At 37.1% G+C, this 23,770-nt stretch overlaps 1 protein-coding gene across 2 annotated transcripts in view; it reads right to left on the bottom strand.

Moving 5' to 3' along the window:
* The window catches only part of MIPOL1 (mirror-image polydactyly 1), a 167,274-nt gene that overhangs the window by 120,542 nt on the left and 22,962 nt on the right, over nt 1–23,770 (bottom strand). For both annotated transcript variants that reach the window (XM_086613306.1, XM_086613305.1), the window contains exons 4-7: nt 22,966–23,149; nt 20,204–20,339; nt 19,115–19,220; nt 4,509–4,638 (exon numbers count right to left, since the gene is read on the bottom strand). In XM_086613306.1, coding sequence (XP_086469432.1) covers nt 4,509–4,638; nt 19,115–19,220; nt 20,204–20,339; nt 22,966–23,149 — 556 coding nt within the window. The remainder of the gene's footprint in view (nt 1–4,508; nt 4,639–19,114; nt 19,221–20,203; nt 20,340–22,965; nt 23,150–23,770) is intronic.

The following is a 23,770-nucleotide window of genomic DNA, read 5'->3' as shown; positions in this document are numbered from 1 at the left end:
TAGCATATGATGTTTTAAAAGACAGATATAGTACCATTAAACATCTACTAAACAGCAATACACACTTTTTCAGCAGTGCTGTGACAGGTGCTGCTCTGAAGCCAAGATTTTAGCTAGCAAACATCATAGAGCACTTGACAGCACACTAGCACTTTTTACATTAAAGCATTAGTTTTACCAGATAGCTAAATAAGGCATAGTAAATCAATCAATAAAAAAATTAATTCTTTAAATAAAGAAGAAATAATTCAAAATTTACTACTAGTGTACAACAGCTAGAATATTTATACGGAATTCACAAGCAGTTAACTACTCCAACATATACAGTCAGCACCAGAACTAAACAAAACAAAGTAATAGCTAACCTTTGCTGGGTTTGAATTGTATTCATAAAGTGACACAAATCATAAAATAACAAACATATTGTAAGTCCAAATTGTCAGAACTGGCTCCTTGTAGAGTTCCTGCTTTAGGTTTTTACATTGCTCCAAGTGCCACTTCATTTGGGACTTAAAAATGGAGCTCTGGCTAGTTTGTATTCACAATGAAAAGAACGGTATTTGTCAAAGAAAATTGGCAAGACCGACGGGCTTCTCCAGAGGACTTCTACCCTGCTAAAAGTGTGGGTCAACAAAGTCACCCAGCTGACCAAGAGGCTGGGTAAGCAAGTCACCTTAGGGAGAAATGGATGTGGGAAAAAGAAAAGGAACTTCAACCGTAAGTGTAGCCCTTCAGCATACTACTGCCACAAGGGATGTGTCTGCAGGTGTACATACACCTCCTTAGGTGACAGTATGTTTTAAAAAGCAGCATCCAGAACTGTGTATTTGCCCTGCTGCCTCTCCCTGTGCTGCGCACAGGCAATAAGATACCCTTAGATCTCTCATGATTTTAAACAGCAGTAACCAAGGATTCCTCTTCCCCCCATTTCTGCACACATTCTGCTAACGTAACCCCTAGGGCCAACAAGACTGAAAGAATTTTGGTTGTTATAGTTAAATAATGACAACAGAATTGCTCCAGCTGCTAATTTAAAAAAAGCATTAAAGTGTTTGATAAAGGTTGGCAGGCTGTTCAATATTGCCCTCTTGTAAAGATCTCTGATTGGAATAAGTCCAAAGCAGATGGAAGGAGTGACCTGTGCTCTGAAACTTGATGAGTGTGGCACAAGTAGCCAATGTTCTTTAAAAAAACCCCAAAACTTTGTGCTGCACGTCTGAGACAGAGAACTTGACCTTCTGAACAACCATCATCAGGAAGAAACTATAAAGGGTGGTAGTTGGAAAAGTTCCAAGATTTCAGAAGAAACTCCAAAATGAAATAAAATAAACCAAGTCCCTCATGGCTCATCCCATCACCTTTGCTTCTTCCAAAGGCTTAGTGGAGTGATGAGGTGAACTCAAAAAAAAAAATTCCATCCAGCCACAGTAATAAACTACTTAGAATAAAGAGGATGAGAAAAGTAATTTCCTCATGAAGTTGACTCTGCTTCTGAGAATGCAGCACCTCAATTTGACTCTTCTCAGTCACGGTCCTGGCTTGCTCCTCCCATGCCAGACATTCAGGCAGATACAGAAATGTGTGTCTTGTCACGTCAGCTGAGATGTTACCACAGTTAGCAAGGACATCTGATGTTCCGAAAAGCCTAAGTGCAGGACTCAGACTGGTGTTTCAGCAGGAATCTTGGCTCTACTCCACTATATCTTGTTTGCAACATGTACAGCTGCATGAATATGCATCCTGTAAGCTTAGAATAAGTGGATGAGAAGAAAAGCAGGTGAGACTGATTGAGGTGATCCTGCCTTTTTGGTTCTGTAATGCCCAAAGATTTCCAAAACAGCAGAGAACTTCCTCTAAAAAAAAAGAACACAACTCCCCCAAACCAATAATCACGACAGGAAATGTTTCCCTGTACCATACCATTGCTCTTTTTGGAAGAAATATCACATTATCTAGAATGTGCTCTCACACAGAGGACTAATATGGGTCAGGGAAGAGCTGTGGTCAGTTTGACCTTGGTCAGGTTGCACAAATAGATGCAGTCACTGTGGTCTGAGATAATACTGAATATAAATAGGTGGAACGGAGCAAGTAATCTTTGAAGGGAAGTGATCCTGCCCCTGTACTCGGCACTGGTGAGGCCGCACCTGGAATATTGTGTCCAGTTTTGGGCCCCTCGCTTTAAGAGAGATATTGAGCTCCTGGAGCGAGTCCAAAGAAGGGCGACCAAACTGGTCAAGGGGCTGGAAAATAAAACTTATGAGGAGCGGCTGAGGGAGTTGGGGCTGTTTAGCCTGGAAAAGAGGAGGCTGAGGGGAGACCTGATTATGGCCTATAAATACTTGAGAAAAGATGGTGGGGAGGTAGGGGAAGGGCTCTTTACATTAGTGACGGGTGATAGAACAAGAGGAAATGGGCATAAGCTTAGTCAGGGGAGATTCAGGTTGGATGTTAGGAAGTATTTCTTCTCTGAAAGGGTTGTCAGCCACTGGAATAGGCTGTCCAGGGAGGTGGTTGAGTCCCCATCCCTGGATGTGTTTAAGAATAGGGTGGATGAGCTACTTGAGGATATGGTTTAATGGGGATTAGGGATGGTTGGACTCGATGATCTCTAAGGTCTTTTCCAACCTAGAAGTCTATGAATCTATGAATCTATGAAGTTTCTTACATTGGCTGATATGGCTTAAGACATTCCTATCAAACTTGCAGTTTGGCTGAATGGGTAGCAAGGTAAGGAAAGAGGCAGATCTCAAGACATCTGATGCAGTGAATATGATGATTACTGCAATGATGATACTGTTGCCTTCTACAATGACATTCTTTTGGAGAAGGAAGTATGCGTGTTCTCCAAGAAATTGAGTTTCTTCTATTTTCTCATCCTTCTGCTTAGAACTGAGTTGTCTTCCAGTATATGAGTGAAGCAGACAGAAGGGGCTGAAGGGAAAAAAAGTGATGATGTTCTAAGGGATTCATGTGTGTCAAGACCTGTCACACGTGTCTACGGATTCCACAGCAGAAAAAGTATCAATATGCCTCTCTCACACTTAATAACCTGTGATTTCTTCCAGAAACCCAAAAGTCATTGACTAAGTCTGTCAACCAGAATAATTAATTTGCTGCAGGACTTCAGTGCTTTAATCCCAAAGACCTTGAGTTTATGCTAACAGTTTATTCAGAGTTTCATTTGATGTTTGGGGCCATACAAAATTCTCTTGCTTTCTTTATTCTTGAAACACATAAAATTAGAAGAGTGGCAGAAGAAACTGGGAAGACTAGAGTAAGGCTCACAGTTATGATGCCTGTTATGGGAATTTAAAGCATATTTGTAATTTCCTCAAAGACTGCTGCTCAAAGTAAGATTTCAGATGCATGCACACCTATGATAGGCTCTGTGAGACATTTACTCTAACACATCGTGCACTAATTCTTGTGGGAGTGGAATCTCCTGATCTTGCCGCTGAGTCATTCTTACAGGCTGTGACAAACTCCAGCAACTTGTAAATTCCATAGAGTAATAGTGCACAAACTATGTGCAGATTGTTGAAATTTATTTAGATAACATTCTCTGGCCTTACCTTCAAAAATACTCAAAAGAAGACAACTGGTTTTCTGCCATAAAGAGGAAAGAGTGTTCTTAGCAGAATAAATTATTTAAAACATAATTTCCTAACATATAGTTAACTAACAATCGCACCTATTTGGTCTCCTACCATGAAAAATTTCTCTGTTTGCTTTGTATTTCTCTTGGCGGAAAAATAGGAGAAATTTCTCAGCCACTCTAGACTTTGGAAGATTACTTTTTGGGGGACTACCATAGATGGTAACCAAGATGACTGCTACTCGGATAGAGAAGGATTACACAGACGGGCAAATTGTAGCTTCAAAGCTGCCTATATCCTGAAGTGAGAAAAGAAACTGTTCTTGATCTTACTCTCCTGACTTAACAGTTTTGTTTAACATGAGATTGCCTATTTCTATTGTGTTAACATGGCATACATAAAAGTCTGTGAAGTATTAATTATACCCCTATTGCCTTACAAACTTCTCCTACACTAAAGATAAGGAAAAAACCCATATATTTTTACTACATCACCTACATCATTAGTAGAAATTCTGTTGAAGAAAATGGCTAGTGGGCTTAAAGGTTTGATTGATTTCCTATACATTACAACTTCTGACTGACATTCTGGTACTCCATGTCAAAAGATCCCTATAAAATGTCACATTCATCTTATTTAACCCTGAATAAATCAATATCAAAGCTTTTGATTATATTTTTAATTTTTGTGATCAAAATTATTCACCTTGCTCTCTGTCACCAGAGAAAAATACAATCTTATAGGACAGTTAGCAACAATCAGTAGCACAATAAGACTAGCACTAGCCTGGCATTTCATCATAAGAGAAGTTTGTGCTAAGTTTTCCTATATAACTACTGTCGAGCAGTTCATGACAGTCACAGACTGACACAACAGCCTTTTTGCACAGGGCAGGAAATGTATACTTACTCTTTGAGAGACTCTTCTAAACGCTGGACTCGTAGAAATGCTTCATCTCTCTCTTCATTGGCCAACCTAAGCCTTGCCATGACAGCCTTGTCACGTTCCCGTTGAGCGGAATAAACTTCTTCCACCAGAGCTGCAAAAGTAACCAGTATCTTTAACAAACAAGTTTCACAGGGAAAGACACTATTAGACACACTTACGTGGACCTCTGCCAGCACCTCTTAAAATCAACACTTCTCCACTGACCTTGGATTATTCTCGATAGGTCTATAATACTGTTCAGACACAACATTAAATGGCTGTTGATTGCTAAAATGAATACTTTAAGGAATTAAACAAAGCTATGTGTTTTCAAATTCACCCCTGTATAATCAAACAGGGCAAGAAAGTGATTTGCCTTGCATTCTGAATACTTGCTTAATGGAAAAGTAATTCCTAAAGCTCAGAATCATATGAGACACTAGTAAGTTTCTTCTAGGACATAGAGTTAAAAGTAATGATCCATTAAAACTACTTCTACCATCATACTGCTTCCTATCAGGGTGGCACAATGATATTAAATATTAAAAATTCTATTTTCATAGTCTGTCTCTGGTATCACAAGAGTGGCACAGTTGGCATCTCTCCTTCTCTGCCAAGCCTTTACTTTATTATGTAATATACTGTTATATTATCTGTTACGGCATACATGGACCTTGGAGTATTAGGTGCCAATAAACTAAGATTTACTGTCTATCCTTGGGAGCAAACTAACACCTTCAAGTCATTCCTCATCCCGAGCTTAAATTTTCTTCCTGCCTTTTCCCTGTCAATATGTCTTAACACCATCTCTGGCACACCGCCAGAATCCTTACCTCGACCCTGCCTCCACTAAAATCTTTATTCATACTTTCATCATTTTCCTCTGCAGTACTGCAAATCTCTCCTCACAGTCATCATAAACCCCTAAAGTCAAAATATCTAGGGACTTTCGTGATGCCATAGTAAGACTGCTGTCACTCCAAGACAGAGGACTGTATCCTCTCTTGATTGTCACAGGCACCTCCAAAAAACTCAACTGATGTCTGTAGGTTCCAGAATTCTCTATGCTCTCCATCTAGTCTGCCAAGCTGGCATTTAGGCAAAGTCTCCTAACATCATACTACAGACTCTTTCAAATTTTGGCCTTTTTTTATCTCAAGAACCTTCTACATTAAGCAACTGTTGCTAGGTTTCCTTACTCCCTTCAGAACTCTGCTTCTCTCTGAACCACTGCTCAAGTCATTAAGTAAAGATCTCAAAGAAAGGCTTCCTCTTCAATTTAAGCGAGAGCTTTTATCCTCTCCATTCTTGCCTCAACTGACATCAACTTTGTGGTCTTTATAGGTTAGTTTACTCTTACATTACTGTACAAAAACTTCACAGTGCAATGTAACATAAAACACTTCATGGTTCTTCACAGAATGAAATAGTAGGAACACAGTAGTACGTTTTAGTAGCAGCTGCATCACTGGCACAGAATACACATTATCAGTACTGGAAAAAATCCGCCAACACCACAACCAACTGAAACAGAAAAAGTGGTAAGTTTCAGTACAGTTCACAAACAGCTCAGATAACCAAGGATGCAAGATGAGTGACAAGATAAACCAAAAAAGAGTGAGGAGAGATGAATTAGGAAAATATTCAAGGTAGGAAGGTAATTCTCTTGTCCTCAAGCTGGGGAGAAGAGCATTAGTAAGAAGTAAGGAATCATTTGTTGCAGATCTAGCAAAAGGTTGCACAATAACTGCAGACTGGACAAAAGAAGACAGGAAAAGTCTAAATGTCACTGCTGGGAGTACAGTCCTTTTCTCACAAAAATCTGCAATAGAGCTGCAAGCCTAGTCATCAGGGCAGAGATGGAACAAGTTGTGTCCCAACAAAAAAAAAAAAAAAGAAGAAATTCAGCATCAGAAACACAAATCTTCAAATGTACAGAAAATTTAACACTGATTTAATTCTCTTTGAGTATTTACTTGTTCTACAAGAATAATGTCTTTTTCCTTGAAGATCTTGTTTGCAAGAAGAAAGTTTTGCTTGATGTGGAATGGAAAATCTAAGGTATAAGTAAAGCAGCTGCCGAACTGCAGGCACACAGACTGGTAGTCACGAATAAGTCTGCAGCACTTGCAGAGGATGAGTCCAATATCTACAAAGGTAGGTGGCTCATTAAGAACAACAACAAATTGTAGGAGGTGGGCTGTGCATTTCAGCTCACCAGACTTCCACTTTAGCTGCTGAGATGTGTGAGGGCCACGAAACTAGTGCCTCAGCACTGACTGCCTGGGTAAACTATTTGGAATACACAAGCAGTTTAATTATGTATGGCAATTATCACCTATCCGTACCTTAATATATTTGTTTATTATGTTTTTTCCTGTAAATTATGTCAGTTTATCCAGTATCATGCCAGAGTCACTGCATGGAGAACCCTTCCCATAAAGCTGCAAGTGGAAACATTATGCAATTTTCATGATGAAAATTTTTGGAATGAATAGAAAGTTGTTTAACATAACTGAAGATTTGGCACTTAGTACTGTTCTGAGGTTAATTAGTTTCCAGATTAGTTTACTACTTCAAGTTAGTTTCCAGATTAGTTTACTACTTTAAGTGCATTCCTTCTTCTGTCAGACCCTACAAGATCCTCACCTTAGCATGGAAAACTTGCTGAATGCTACAATGGATCTCGAGCATACAACTACACTTAGAGGGACTGTGTTTTGGTCTATCCCATGCCCTCCCTGAGGAACTATAGTAATAATATATATTACTATATATATATTGTATATTACTAATACATATTATTATATATTATTATATATCAATGTATTATTTAATATAATAAATATTAATATTAATTAATATAATGAATTAATATATTTCATAGATTTCTAGGTTGGAAAAGACCTTAGAGATCATCGAGTCCAACCGTCCCTAATCTCCCATTAAACCATATCCCTAAGTAGAACATCCACCCTATTCTTAAACACATCCAGGGATGAGGACTCAACCACCTCCCTGGGCAGCCTATTCCAGTGGCTGACAACCCTTTCAGAGAAGAAATACTTCCTAACATCCAACCTGAATCTCCCCTGACTAAGCTTATGCCCATTTCCTCTTGTTCTATCACCCAACACTAATGTAAAGAGCCCTTCCCCTACCTCCCCACCATCTTTTCTCAAGTATTTGTAGGCTGTAATCAGGTCTCCCCTCAGCCTCCTCTTCTCCAGGCTAAACAGCCCCAACTCCCTCAGCCGCTCCTCATAAGTTTTATTTTCCAGCCCCTTGACCAGTTTAGTCGCCCTTCTTTGGACTCGCTCCAGGAGCTCAATATCTCTCTTAAAGCGAGGGGCCCAAAACTGGGCACAATATTCCAGGTGTGGCCTCACCAGTGCCGAGTACAGGGGCAGGATCACTTCCCTATTCCTGCTGGTTACACTATTCTTGAATTAATATATTATACATTAATATATTATTATATATTATTATTACCAGTGGTAATAATAACTATACAGGCTTTTTAAAATCAGGTTATCTCTTATTTGTCCTTAAATCAATATAATATATTCATATAACAGTATGAAAACATTCGGAAAAAGAGATTTTTAAAGTTACTTAAACATCCCGTTTATCTCAAATCTTACCATCCCTGATAGCAGTCCAGAGGCTAATTGCCTTGAACAGTGAACCCTTCCCCCACCCAAAGGTCCATTACAAAATACTGTCTTTTAAGTATTGGCTATGGAAAAGTGTCTTAAATTGCGCAACTTTCGTGTTATTCTCTTATCCTTCCACTAAATTAAGGCATTGGAGTAAATATCCCAATGACCAGATCCACCAACTACATTAAAAAAATTTAAAGTAGTTCCATATAAATGACAAGTGTTTGGCTTTTGCTTCTATTTCTTAAAAGTAATATTGCAAGTTAATTTTTTCATTTTAAAACGGATGAGAGAGAGAGTAGAGAATCACATAAGATGCCTGCATGTTAATCTAAGCTCAAAAAAAGAAAAAAAATGAAGAAAAAAAGATACCATTTCAATACCATGTAGCAATACTGACACAGATCACAACAAATTACTAACTTTAAAAAATACTTAAAAGTCCTCATCTAACTCATTTTAGTAGTCTATAGAAGGCTAACTCACCTGATTCCTTTACCAGCCAAAGCTTCTGCTGAATTTAGGTCAGATGTTTCTGTTATTCAATGTCTATACATTACTGACTCTAATAATTTTAAAAATTAATTTTGTAATACTGTATGGAATATTATAAGTGTTACACAATTGCCAATTGCAGGCAGTCTGAAGCATGGTGTTAGCAATAATGTTCACCATTCACACTGAGCTATGGATAAGTCACACATAAAAGTTCAGGACCATAAGGATCAAAAGATTCTTCAAATAAGTGACTGAAATATACACACCTTTGGGTTGCAATGCAGCAGCAAATCAAAATGTTTTGTGTCATATTCAGGAAAGTATGTGAAGTATAACTTGTCCAATGAAAAGCCTATGAGACAGAGTGCCATAAAAATCCTCCATATTAAAAAGAGTAAAGAATATCCAGATTATGAGAAGGTCCACAAAAATGATCAGAGGGCTGGCGCACCTCTCCTATGAAGACAGGCTAAGAGAGTTGAGGTTGCTCAGGCTGGAGAAGGGTATGCTCTGGAGAGACCTTATTAGAAATCATAGAATGGTTTGGGTTGGAAGGGATCTCAAAGATCATCTTGTTCCAACCCCCCTGCCATGGGCAGAGACACCTTCCACTACACCAGGTTGCTCAAACTGTTGCAGCCTTTCAGTCCTTAAAGGGGGCCTAGAAGAAAGATGGGGACAAAATTTTTTGCAGGGCAAGGGGTAATGGGTTTTAACTAAAAGAGGGTAGATTTAGACTAGATGTAAGGAAGAAATTTTTTACAATGAGGGTGGTGAAACACTGGAAAAGGTTGTCCAGACAGGTTGCAGGTGCCCCATCACTTGAAACATTCAAGGTCAGGTTGGATGGGTCTCTGAGCAACCTGATCTAGTTGAAGATGTCTCTGCATATGGGAGGTTGGACTAGATGACCTTTAAAGGTCCCTTCCAACTCAAACTATTCTATGATTCTATGATCATCCCTATGCTTCTTAAAAATGCCAGGTGAAAATTAATTGAGAGTAACAAGTCAGGCTCCTCAGCCCCATTCAAGATATGGCATATCCAGCAAAATACCAGCCCCGTATTGGCACACTGACTTGCTGCCTGATCCAATGAAAAAAGTGATCCAGCTACTTAGTCACCAGCTGCTCTGGTCGACACCACAAGATTTTTCTTGGAGACCTTCCAATGGCACACCAACCAACCCTATCCTGTTTATCTTGAGGCCTGACCAATAAGAAACACAAATCCTTACAGAACTCATGTTTCAAGCAAGAAAATGACACATGAAAATGAAGTATGAATAGTCAAGTATTAAGCTAAAAAAAATTGTGTCATTTACTAATTCATATACATATAATGATGTGCAAGAGTTAAAATATTTCAATCCTGTAGTGCTAAATTAAGAAAAAAGGATTATTTCCCAATGCTTGCAAACATTGTAACGTATACAAATATGACATTACTATTTAGTTGCATAAACTTTATTTGCTTTGGAATAATTTCATAACATCTTTTTCCTTGTAACTAAAACCCCTGCATACTCTAAAAGAGCTCTTTATTTTAAAAGAATCATTACGCTAAACTCATCAATTCTAAAACATTTTTAGTTTTTAGTAAAGAAAACAATTGTAAACAGAGAGCTTTTGTAAGGTAGATAGCTATTACAAAGTTCACTTAGAAAATCAATATAGCATTTTAGCTGGAATTTGCTCATTAAACACCCACAGCTCTAATGCAAATTATGATGGAATGAATAAAGCAAATACATATGCTTCTTTCTTTTTATTAAATGTAAAATCTACTGTTAATTGCATCTGGTATGTCATATAAACTTTTCTCCTTAACTATTAAATGGAAGCTTTTACAAAAGTCATTAGAGATTCTCTTTCTTTGACTTGTATAAATTTCAATATTTGTTCAGTAAAGGTTCACGGCAGTTAAATTACATTAACAAATATTATTAGCTACTATGTAAGCCAACTAAGTAAAATACTTATATTGCAGGTAAAACAAATCAATGGGTGTTTACAATAATATTTGGATATGTCCATTTTTAAACAAGCTTATCAAATATCATGTAATTCTTAGTCAAATGAGAGAGACTCAAAGTAGATTTTTTTCTTCCCAAATACTCAAATTTGTTTAGTAAGCTAATTGTTTTCTAATATGGGCAAAAGTAAATATGAAGAAGATGAACCATACCGAGTATGAGTTTACTGAGTCAAAGCAGTGTACATATTTTCTTAGTTGAACCTGATTCTTTTGGCAAACCTATCTTCTACACTTTTTAAACTACCTTTAAAATACAGCAGTAGTGAGAAGGCATGTTGGAAATCATTCTAGTTTAAACAGTGGTTCATGATTTTCCAAACAACAGAACTTTGGGGGAAGGGAGAGAAGCACAGTTCCCAGGAAAAAAGTCTGTTTGCTGATTTCCTAGAGGTCATCTGTGTAAATAAAAAAACTGAATAGGAGAGGCAAGAAAGAAGAAATTGTTAGGACTTAAAACATCTATGGCAGCAGGAATCACTTCACGTTACTCATTAAAAAAAGCAAAATTCAGAATACAGCACAGACCTTACAAGAAAAAGATGAGATCACTACCCACACCATTATCTCAGAAGATATAGTAAAAATTTTAACAATATAACAATTGCCTTTCAAGATAAGTCAGTTTTACAGAAATAATAACATTTTGGACTTTGCAAGGTGTTTGATATTAACAGATGTCATGGAATACTGCTTTTGGCTTTAGACTATGTGGAAATAAAAAAGTGATGCAAGAAATAGTGTAATTAAAATTTTGCTAATTGTTTTTGTAATAAGCACTAGTTACAGCGACCAGTTACTTCCAAGAAAAAGAAATGGTGAGAAAGGTTTTCTGTTAATAACAATCTATTGTTGCAGAAGGTCAGGGTTTTGCTGTTTAAGATTTAGTATTTGAGATCAGTGGTTGCTGAACAATAAGTGACTTGGGATTTTCTTTGGCATTGATTCTAGAACATTCAAGTCAATTTTACTAGTTACTCACACCATTACGGCTATAAGAAATACAAATGATATTATATGTTTTTACAAAAAAGGCTCTGAGCATCTTGAATATTCAAGAATTGACTGAAATAATAATAATTACTCAAAAATTTTTTTGATTCATGATTCGACTTCTGTTTCATACAGGTATACAGCTGTAACATAGGAATCAATATTGAACTCATGAGAAAAATGAAGCAAAGAATATTTTCTGTTTTCTGCGTTTTGGAGATGTATATTATTCTGAGAGAAAAATAGAAACATGAAAGAACTTGCTTGTCCAGGTCATACTTAGAATTCAAGATTCCTGTAATGAGCTTCTTGTTTATCCTGCTCAGTTGCTCATGAAAAAACTGTCAGCTGAAATTTATCCTACAGAGCAGTTTAACTGAAGCTTTTTAGGGATTTTTGATGTGATTTCACTTTGGATTTCTGAGTAGCAGCTACACGAACGTGAGGAATTAGGGAAGCATACTGGGAAAAGAAGTGTAACGACTACCAGCCTTTTCATTTTCATCAGGCCTCCTATTCCTGTCCACCATTGCTTGGTCTCTGTCTGTTTAATCACAGGAGGACTTGGAAACTGTCTTTGCCGTTTCCAGACGGGCCACTATTATTAAATTTTATTTAACCATATGGATATATGCTTGTTCTCTCTACAGAAATACAAACATGTATGTATTTGTTAACCAGCCATTTTAGAAATCAAAACCCTCTGAAACTTATTTCTACTAGATTTAATGACTGTGCTCACAATTCTTAAATAAGAAGTCAATCTTATCATAGTCAAATAAACAAAAAAAAAAGAGATTTACTGCATTGCTATGAAAGCCTTTCAAATGTGTCATTAATTGGTCTCTGCACATACATGTTACAAAATGCAGATAATCCCTAGAAATGTTCAAAGCCTAAGGCCTTTGGACAGTTCTCATTCAGGTTAATGGCAAACTACCATGAGCTCCAGGGCTGACTGTCGACTTAAAAATAGTGCTGAGATGTTCTATTACGAAACAGACAACTTAAGTTCCTAGTGGTTTTTTTTGAAAGCTAACATTCATTTACTTTCAGTTTCGACCTATAACTGGAAAATAAACGTCAAATAGTGATAAGAAGATCATAGGAAAACTACTTTACGGTTTTCACTGGTCTATACCAGGAATTGTAGTCATTTACACCTAAATGTGACTTTATAGATAAAGCAATCTGAACAAACACTGATAGAACACAGTGACTTCTTTATTGCTTTGTGTTTGTTGTATGTATTTAGTGCATAGCATTCATCTGCTCCTACATTTCCAATGGTACAAACAGAGTGCTCTTAATAGAAGGCTAAAGTTGCTTAGTGGCAGCTCTGCATAGGGTTTTCTTTGTGTACTCATCACAATTCAATTAAAAAAAAAAATAAAGTGGGAAAGAATAAGAAAGAGTATTATACACGGACCCCAAGGCAGTTCTTGTGAAAGCCAATCCCTGTACAATACTTAAGCCTCTGCTTCTAATACACTAAACACAGTTGACTTCAAAATTCAAAACATAATGCTGTTAAACTCTTTTTCAGTGAATAATTGCTGATACCTGAATATTTACTTTCGGGGGAAAAAGATAAATGTTGCATTAAAGTTATAATTTGTCAGGTTAAAGAAAAATTTTTGTCATATCTCAAGAAGTAGATTATTTGCAGATCTTTTTATTCTGAATAAACCCCAATTCTTTATGTTCATCTAGCACCATAGTGGGAAAGAGAGAAGGGCCAGACCAGTCATAAAAATATGCAGAAGATACTGGCATGTTTTTCACATACAAGCTCCACCCATAAATAGTTTCGTAATTTACATTTTAACCTATGCCAGCTCATCATACATTATATTTCAAAGAGCTGCACACAACTTTTTGACAATCAACAATTCTGCCCATTTGAAGGTAAAATTACACTGTTTCAAATTAAGCTGTTAAAAATTAACCCTAGATGTTCTCAGGCACAACACCCCCACCCTGGGTTGTTTTTTTTTTTTTTCTATCCTTTAGACAGATTGTCTACCTTCGCATACAGAGGATTCAAATCCTACAGCTATTTTCAAAATTCTGTTATTTACCAGGAAATATTTAAAAAAAATATTCTGGAAATAGTTTTGCATAATGAAGCATTAATAGGCCAAACCCCTAAGAACTATATAGTCTATATACACAAATGAATTATGCACAGAAAACTGAGTTAGGGAAGTATATGCATTACCTACTTAAACTGTAAAATATCATTTATGTTTAGGTTTATAAACACAAGGGTTGGGAACTATGGAGTTCTTTTGGCTAAAGCCCAATATTGGCCTTATTTCAGTTTAATTGGAAGAGGATCTTGAATTCATCTTCTCCATGAGATAACAGGAACCTGGATTTCTGTTTGTACCAAAGGTTAATAAGAAATGTGTCTGCAAAAGTCAAACAGCATTAAATACCAAAAACTGATTATTATTCTGCAGGAGTTGTTCTGTCATTCATAATCTCTCCATGCTCCAACCTTCCACAGCTAATCTTTAATGGATGACATGCAAGAAAGAAAAATAACATCTAAAAAGGGACTCTGAAGTGAGCTTTGAAGAAATGGAAAATACTTTTCTTCTGTGCTGGAAGTATTTGCCACCCAAAGTTTATTACTGGCAAGATTACTTATTTCCTCTTGCTTTATGGGATATTAAATCAAATTAACTCTTAGCTAATAGCCACTTGGATATTTGTTTTCACTTTTGCTATTAAAACTATTACATATGCATTCAGTAATTATTTTTCAAGCTAATTTAGGAAACGTCAAATAATGTTCATGAACATTTCCATACCATATTCAAGAATTCCAAAATACACAAATGTTAATTCTCAACATTTTTGTAAAAAAAGACCTGAAAAAAATTACTTCATGGTAGGTATATTGTTGCAGTTTCCAAGAGGCTAAAAGCTGTATAAGATAAACAACAGTATTAGAAGTACAGGCTCCCCATTTCCACACAGTATCTCCTATCAATACCCTGGTCTTTCACAGAGCACCTGCAGAATGTTAACACAGTTTTTGGGCATTAAAGATGGTGTGCAACACCTCACAGACCTAACAGGGGTGGACTCAATCAGTTGACTGACTGAAAAAAGTATTAGATTTTGGGTAACGTTCCTATTAGATATTGGCAAAAAAACCCCACAGAATAGCCCTTGCTGCACAAAGATTTAACAAGAAATATTGTTTTCTCTTATTTTTCTTCAGAATTATTCTTAGTCCCAATATATAGCACTGTGATAGCAATAAAAATATTCCAAGAACCAAGGCTCCGATACCAATTTTGGTATATCTTGTTGCAGTAACAGTGGGAGTTACTGTGAGAAAACCAAGACTTCAATATTTTTTCCAGTTTAGAGAGGCTACCACTATGCTCTGCAATCCTCACTTACACTCAACTAGCTCTTTCCTTTAAAGTTCCTATATATCCCCTGTATAATTCTTGATAGGAAAAAATTAGGTCACTTAATATGTCCATTCCAAGTGAGATCTGTTCTCTCTGTCAGTTCTTTTGAAGACTTACCCCTTTGTGACACCTCTATCCTTATCTTCTGGTCTGTCCTCAGATAGAATCATAGAATCATAGAATGGTTTGGGTTGGAAGGGACCTTAAAGATCATCTAGTTCCAAACCCCCTGCCATGGGCGGGTTCACCCTCCACTACACCAGGTTGCCCAAAGCCTCATCCAACCTGGCCTTGAACACCCCCAGGGATGGGGCATCTACAACCTCTCCGGGCAACCTGTTCCAGTGCCTCAACACCCTCTGAGTGAAAAATTTCTTCCTTATATCTAATCTTAATCTACCCTCTTTCAGTTTAAATCCATTACCCCTTGTCTTATCACTACATGCCCTTGTAAAAAGCCCCTCTCCAGCTTTCCTGTAGGCCCCCTTTAAGTACTGGAAGGCTGCTATAACATCACCCTGGAGACTTCTCTTCTGCAGGCTGAACAGCCCCAACTCTCTCAGCCTGTCTTCATAGGAGAGGTGCTCCAGCCCCCGGATCATCTCCGTGGCTCTCCTCTGGACTCGCTCCAGCAGCTCCATGTCCTGAATGCAGTACTCCAGGTGGGGTCTCAGGAGAGCAGAGTAGAGGGCCAGAATCCCCTCCCTCGACCTGCTGGCCACACTTCTTTTGATGCAGCTCAGGATACAGTTGGCTTTCTGGGCTGCCAGTGCACATTGCCAGCTCATGTTGAGCTTCTCATCAACCAGCACTCCCAAGTCCTTCTCTTCAGGGCTGCTCTCAATCCATTCTCTGCCCAGCCTGTACTTGTGCTTGGGATTGCCCCGACCCATGTGTAGGACCTTGCACTTGGCCTTGTTGAACTTCATGTGGTTGGCACAGGCCCACCTCTCCAGCCTGTCAAGGTCCCTCTGGATGGCATCCCTTCCCTCCAGTGTGTCCACAACACCACAAGGCTTGGTGTGCTCCTCCCTTTCCCCTCCCACAGAATGATCCATTCCCTTCTCTGTTCAACACATGAAAGTTCAGCAGTACCTCATTTCAAGATTTGTCTATTTTTCATGCCCAGTTCACATGTGGTGTTCTCTTTTTTCCTTACATTATCCTAGTGTCAGTTCTTTTATGATGTGCTCTCCCCTTGATTTTCCCAATGTTGTCTCCACCTCTGTTGTTCTTCTCTTTATGATGGGGAGTGAAATTAATGGTACCTTCTGACATTGGCTTATAATGAGAGGAAATCCAACAGAAGAATAATGAATAGCAGGAATCTGTGGCAACTATGATCACTAGAAACAATAGTCTCTAATGCTTAAAAGCCTGCAATCCAAACTGCAAATTCCCTAATTCTCCTTAGCCACAGCTACCTGACACAGAGACAGATCCAAGGAAGTTCTAAAATCCATTTTCCAGGCTAGTAAAATTTTAAAATAAACACTTTCTGAAAATAATTTATTTACTGCACACAATATTAAACATTCTCTTCCATCATGTATATCTTCTGCCTTAAGTCTACTTTTTCTTATTCTCTCAGGAAGCATTTCACAGATTTACACTTTTCCTCTTCACTTCTTTCTCTGAACAAAGTGAAAATCATAAAGCGACAAGCTTTGGGTTATTCTGAAGACTGTTGCACCTTCATTTTAAAATGGCATTTGTCTTCAGCTTTTCTATTCTTTCCTTTCCATGGGACTTGTTTAGGTAAAACCCATTAATTAGAGAGTTACATTTTAAAACAGAATTGTAATATTCCCCAAAGTAGATAACATTTTTATGGTGTACCTTTCTGATGTTTTTTACAATATAATTTTGTGGAGTCGTTTTCTTACCATAAAGTCAGTACTAAGTAATAATAAAAATGCAAACACCCATATTTACAAGCCTCACTCTACCATGTGTTATACACTGCAGTAATTAAACATTAACTAGCAACATGAAATCACAGTAGCATGTGTTCTCCTTTCCTCAAAGGACTTAACACGAGGGGAAAAAGTTTTTCCTTAAACATACTGAGTCTTCTTTATTAGGTTCTGCTCGTCCATTAGAACTCTCCCCATGGCTTTTATGAGAAAGAGACACATAGACCTCAACAAATTCGGTTTGGTTCACATAACTCCGGACTTCAAAACATTTATCCAAACTTTGTAACATTCTTAGAACTATAAGATAGGAAGCAAAAAAACCCATGAAATATTAACGATGCTCCCTTTTTGCAAATGGCTTAAGTAGTACGGAGCCTCTTGCCTTCTCTCGGCATTTAAAGGATTTTATACTTCCTGAGCTTGTAAAAGGAGAAAAAAAGGTATTTGTTTAAAGGTCATCCTTAATACACAATGTAGTTCTCATTAAAATTTGGCTTATTCATCCTTTTAAAATGGAATAACTACGTTAATTATTCGATCCATATTCATGCCATACTGTTTCAAAGAGAATATTATGCTTAGGACATAATTAGAAAGTTTACACAGTAATGTAGGAAAAAACCAACTTACTAATATTTCAACTGTATTTATAAAAATGAAAATAAACATGTTTTTGACACATCATTTTGACACACATTTCTTTCCCAGTTTTAATGACCGATGAACACCTATATTGAAGAGAGTATTTCTCTATTACAGGTGCAGAAGTACTACACTGCAAATGCCCAGGAACAAATACAAAACTTGGGATTCAACCCAAACAATCTGCATTAGCTTTTGGCTGCTGGATATAACTATGATAGATAGTGTGGATTTTTTTTTTTTCTGAAAATAAAGCAAGCAGTTTACGTAAAATCAAATAAGAATAAAACTATGTCTGCATTTCAATTTGTTTCCTAATATGTAGATTAGATTTGCCTTCCCCTTCCTCCACCACAGAAAATCTATTTTATTTATTCCATCTATAATATACATAGAATACTGTATTCTTAGGAGGTTGACATTAAGTGGAAAGTCAGCCATCTGTTTTTTCAGCTGGAGAGTTTATTTTCTGCTCTTGTTTTCCTGAAGATAGTTACTCCTCCCTTCAGTACCAATATTTTGGGGATAAGTATTAGTACTATTAATACCATATGAAGTGTGTCGTCTATGAGGACACAATTTTACCTAGCTTACATCTTATTTATGAAAAAAATAATATGATAAATTTATAAATGCACTCTTATTAATTTCTTTGAAACACTTGGAGAAAAACCTCAGAGTATTTTTCATCCACTGGGCACACTGTACACACAGTCACTTTTCAATAACAAAAATACCCTGCTTCATTAATTTAGAAATTTCCAATATCATAGAATACCAACTGTTTCCATTCTTGTATGACCACTCAGAAACCAATTAACAACAAATATAAGCATGCATTCACTTTCAACTTTAAACTTAAAATCCTTCCGTTTTGAGAATTTGTATAAACTTCATTCACTGGCGACATACCATCATCAGACAAAAATTCATTAACTACCAAAGGCACAGAATTTTCAAGAAAACTGCAGGTCTCTAGTTGAGGTGAATGCGCGACCATCTCCATATACGGGGAGGGGGTAGGATTGCTCTGAAGGAGCTAAAACAATAAGTGCTATTTGAACTGCTGGTTGAAAGGTAGAGGCACTGGTAATCATTATTTCCCCTTGTTTGTTCAGGACCTTCCAACAAAACAAACAACCTTTTTGTGATTGGATTGACATGGTGTTAACAATGCATTTAATGCCCAAATCAGTATGAATACAGGTAAAGCTCCTGCTAATACCAGTACCAGGATGTTAAAGCCACCTATTTTCTAAGCAACTCTAAACAGCCATACATAAAAAAAAAAGTCAAATCTCTCCTCCTTTAGCAAATAAAGCTAACATTCACTAGGCCACGTCATATAGCAACCGCTGGTACTGTATGAGCCATACAGCCATCTGTTAAATGCTTGCCTACTGTACCTGCAATCTTTTCTGCAATCTTAGCTTCTGTAGCTCTCTCTTGCAGTTCTAAGTCCAGTTTTATTGTCTTCAGCTCCTTGTCCTTTTCAGACAGCTTATCTTGAAGCTGAATTGAACAAATGGACAGCAAGATTCTTATGTAGGTGAAACAGTCAAACAGTACTTTTAATCACAACAGAATTTTAAATAGTTTCTTAGCCCAAATACAAACACTAAGCAATACAATGGAAGTTCAATTAATTATATTTATTTATTTAAAGGACAAATGTTAAAAACATCTTTTTTATCATCTGTCCTATCTTGCTCTGCAAGACAAGAAGGAATGTGTGTGCCATTATTTTTATTTGAGATTCTCTTCTTCACGTATCACCAGCTGTGGTCCTTCTCACTAAGGAAGTTCAGAATTACTTGAAATTATAATGCAGGTAGTGTCTGCACGAACAGCCTATTTCCTACCCAGAGTACTGACATCACAGCCTGAAGAGACTGTAGTGTAAATGCATAATTTTTCACATGCATCGCCAGATAGAAAACTCATATTCTTTCACATGTTGAGGACTTTTTTAACTACGAATTCAGAAAATCTGTTATTGGACAGATATCTGAGCGTGCCATTGAATATTCAATGACACTTCATGCAAAGACTATAGACTTTTCTGTTGTTTAGGTGCATGCAACTGCTCCTAACGCTAGAAGCAATGCAGTGTGCAAGTAGGACGGAATTTTCTTCCCCTCAACAAAGAGGAGGTTTCAGGGCACATTCATTATCTGGACCACATGTGCAGAAGCATGAGCTCCAGATTCTATTAATGAAATCCTAGCCTTGGTTTTGGCCCTCCTTGGTTTTCATCCATGATGCAAGAAACCTATGTCACTGATTGAAAAGGTCAAAGGGTACGATGAAAGATTTTTTTAATTTCAGAAAAGCAGTTGTTAAGCAGGTGCTAAGAATCCAAAATGACAAGAAAGCTATTGATTGGTGGTGCACTAAAATAAATAACAGAACTAAATTAGGAACAGTTAAAAATGCATGTTTTGTAAGACAACCATAAAAGAGTAATTACTGCGATTTGAATATCTCAACTCTACCTTTTTATTTTTGGCCCTCAGAGTGTCCAATTCTTTTAGAAGGAATGCAGTTTCTGTTTTTCTGCCTAAATCTGCAGCATCCTTCCATGAGGATATAAATTCAGGGAGCATCCTGTTAGCCTTCCTTTCTACGGTGCTGTGTTTAGGAGGGAAAAAAAAAAGAAAGAAAAATAACGTAAAACCAGTTTCTCCCCACTCCCTCCCTCCAACAAAATACACAGAAATACATTCTCGAGCTTTGTTAACCATTGCAAATGTATTAAATAGCCAGTAAAACGGATGTCCTTCTATCACTTCTTAAATCTGTAATTCTGAAAAAAAACTGTAAATCTGGAATAGTAAATGAATATATTACAGTGCTGAGGCATAAAACAAAAGAATATAAATTGTCTAAGAAACCTATAGGTTTTAGGTTTAAACCTCCTAAATGCTTAAGGGAAGCAAATATAAAAAAACCTGTGCTTAACATGGAGTGACAGGGTAATGAAACATTTGGGGATCAAACTGATGCTCAGGCTAAAAGAAACCAAATTCTTCAGTAGAATTTGGACAATTCCACATGAAGTGAAACGAAAATATCTAGAAGACAAGATCTAGGAGCTCATATTGCAGAAATCTGTAAAATTATAGTGTTATTCTAAATATTATAACTGACAACAGGAATTCCATACAGTACAGCACTCACAGAGTTTTACGATAACTTATTTAGCCATTGTCAGGGAAAAACAAGACAAGATTCAATGGCCACAAAAATTCTGTCTCAAGGCAAGGCTTTTATAAAACTCCTTGGCTATCCATTGACACTCACAGATAACTCAGATCTCACTTGTAACATGGCAGCAAAACCAGTAAATGAATGGATTAGAAGGTGTTATAGCAAATATTTCTAACATTTGCTTTCCTTAACCGCTTTCTGTTTACGGACTTGATAGCCAATGAGTCATAAGAAGTAGCCACTGAAAAGCTATACCTTTGAAACTCCTATTTCTACCATATACATTACTTTCAATATGTGTAATTCGCATCTTATAAAGAAAAGGAAAGCTATCTGTCGCTCCAGAGTCATTCTCTCAGGTAGATAGCTGTTTGTACTCAGTTACTCCTTTCTTCACATGCTTCCTAAGTGTAATACAGTGTATATTGTGTATATATGGGGTGGAAGAGTGCTTAAACTATTTACCTTCACTTTCAAGATCCTTCAAAGCCTATTTCATCTTTGCTCTGTCTAGCAAATGTCATTTAGTATTGCTTCAGACTGCAGGTGATAGATGCCTCTGGATACTATTGCCCAGACATTAAAAACCTGAAGCTTTTTCTGTGCATTTTCCATGTTCATGAGATGCTTCCCATTAACCAGGTTGAATATACCTCGTCATCATCTTTCAATCCCTCAAATGTTTTCTTTCTGCGTCTAAAAGAAAACCTGACAAGTCACATTGATGGTACATGAAGACCATCATCTACAAGGCAAATCAACACTGATTCAGCGTTTCCTGGGTCATTCTATACCAAGATATTTTCTCATCTTATACTCTAATTGTAATCTATTTAGAGAAGGACAGATTTTGTGCAGTTTATATAGTATCTACCACAATGAGGTTTTGGCCTATAGCTTTAGGATCCTACATGCAATATATATGCAGATGAGATGGTTCAACATGCTGACTGCTGTGGGAGATTAATCTCAGTGTTCAAGACCAGCCTGATTGCCAGTGTGAGTGGCACCGGTGAAGTGTAGGAGCAACAATTTCTGGCTGACTCTGTGCTGGGCTGTACTTAAGCACTCAGGATTGTATTTGGCTTTTAGTGCAGAATGCATTTCCCTAACAGTGTATCTCAGATCCTAACGCAAAAAAATGCAACAAGCCAGATGGAAAAGTACTACAGACTGGTTTCTGTCCAATGGGCCACGACTAGATCATGCTAAAGATAAAAAACCACAGGTGTAGAATCTGCCAGACAGGTGAAGAATTAAGAGTATATTTTTCAAAAGTACATCATAGGGCTCTGCAGCCTTGATCTCATTTTCAAAAGCAACTTTGTCACTCTCAGTTAAGACTTGGGCTTCAGAACGCCTAAGTCACTCAAAACTGGTAGCATGTTCCCTAATCAGCTGGGCATACCTTCATCTATTATGTTACATACAGCATGAGTGCAGATACTTCTTAAGGTTGCAGCAGAAGCCCATAGCTCAGTATAGAAATTAATGACAATAAATGACCAAAATAAATGACAGAATAAAATCTTCAGAGCTTGTATTACACTTTTCAACCATATTTGCCCATGTCCAGATTCCTGTCACAGACTGCCTACAAGGTATTACAGGTCCTCATCTTTACTCTTCCAACTTCATCTGGACTTCACCCCACTTTATTTCTGCTTCCTTCTCAGTCAGCATACTTAGAGTACACTGTGCTTGTTGTGTAAAGCCATAGATACTACTAGACTTTTAGATTATTTTCTCTAATTCTGTTCGGCATGCATTTTTTAAATTCTCTGTAGTGATCACAATCATTGAAATACCCACAGTGTGTCACATAACCCACTGCCATGATCATATTTTCTATCAGTGCTAGAGAAAACTGTGGCGAAATGTTGCATTCCACAGGGAAAGAAGGGCAGATATGGTGAATCTAAGTAAAAAGCTGACTTGCTGATTCTCAGTTAGGAAGTAAACTTCCCTAACTTTATCCAAAAGTCCAGATGTTTATTGTCTATAACTAGAATCTAGAAAAACTGTGTATAGGGATATTTGGTTTTACCTTGATTCTTCAGGACTGTAATTACAGTCATTTGAGGCTCCTCTTTGACTGGTTACCGACAAATCTGAAAGTTTCAGTGCTTCAGCTTCTGCCTGGATTAAAAATTCTGGGATTTTTTGAGAATTCTGATGAAATGGAAACTCAACACAAAAGTCTTCTTTTTTCTGTTCCAGGATTTGTGTTTCTAATTGGAAATAGAACCAAACACATTTTTTCATTTAGAAAGAAGCATAAACTTGAGATATCTCATTCCTACACAGATGTAGGAGTTATGACCTATTATTGAATTTTTCCTCACGGAAACCTGAAAAATTCATCATCGTTTCCTAATCCCTCTTCCCCTTAAATGAATGCTTAAAATAATGTTGGCCCTTGGAAATTATCTACCTATCGTTTGTAAAAATCAGCTCTACCTAGTGAGACATGATGAAATTCTGCTACAGACAGGTAAATTTGCAGGTTGTGAACTAGACTGCTACTTATATTGATTTATTTTTCAAATCCATTTTGGCTACAAAAGGAGTATCAGCAAGTTGTAATTAGCAACAACAAATTTAAGGCCCCATTATCCATTCTTCACTCCTGGAGAGTGCAAGGTACAGGCTCATACAACTAAAGAACTTGAAGAATGCAAAGCACAAATTGTGCCAAAGGGGAAAATTATCTGATTAAAATGTTGAGTGTGATAGTTCTCTTAATCTTGGCTACTAGATATTTTTAGGACATATTTCTGATATCAAGGTATTTAAATGAAAGAGAGATATACATACCATGAATATTCTTTCATAAAGTAAGAACAAGTAAG

This window comes from Tauraco erythrolophus, chromosome 6, assembly GCF_009769465.1.
Source record: "Tauraco erythrolophus isolate bTauEry1 chromosome 6, bTauEry1.pri, whole genome shotgun sequence".
Lineage (NCBI taxonomy): Eukaryota > Metazoa > Chordata > Aves > Musophagiformes > Musophagidae > Tauraco > Tauraco erythrolophus.
This window is presented reverse-complemented; position numbering and strand designations above follow the sequence as displayed.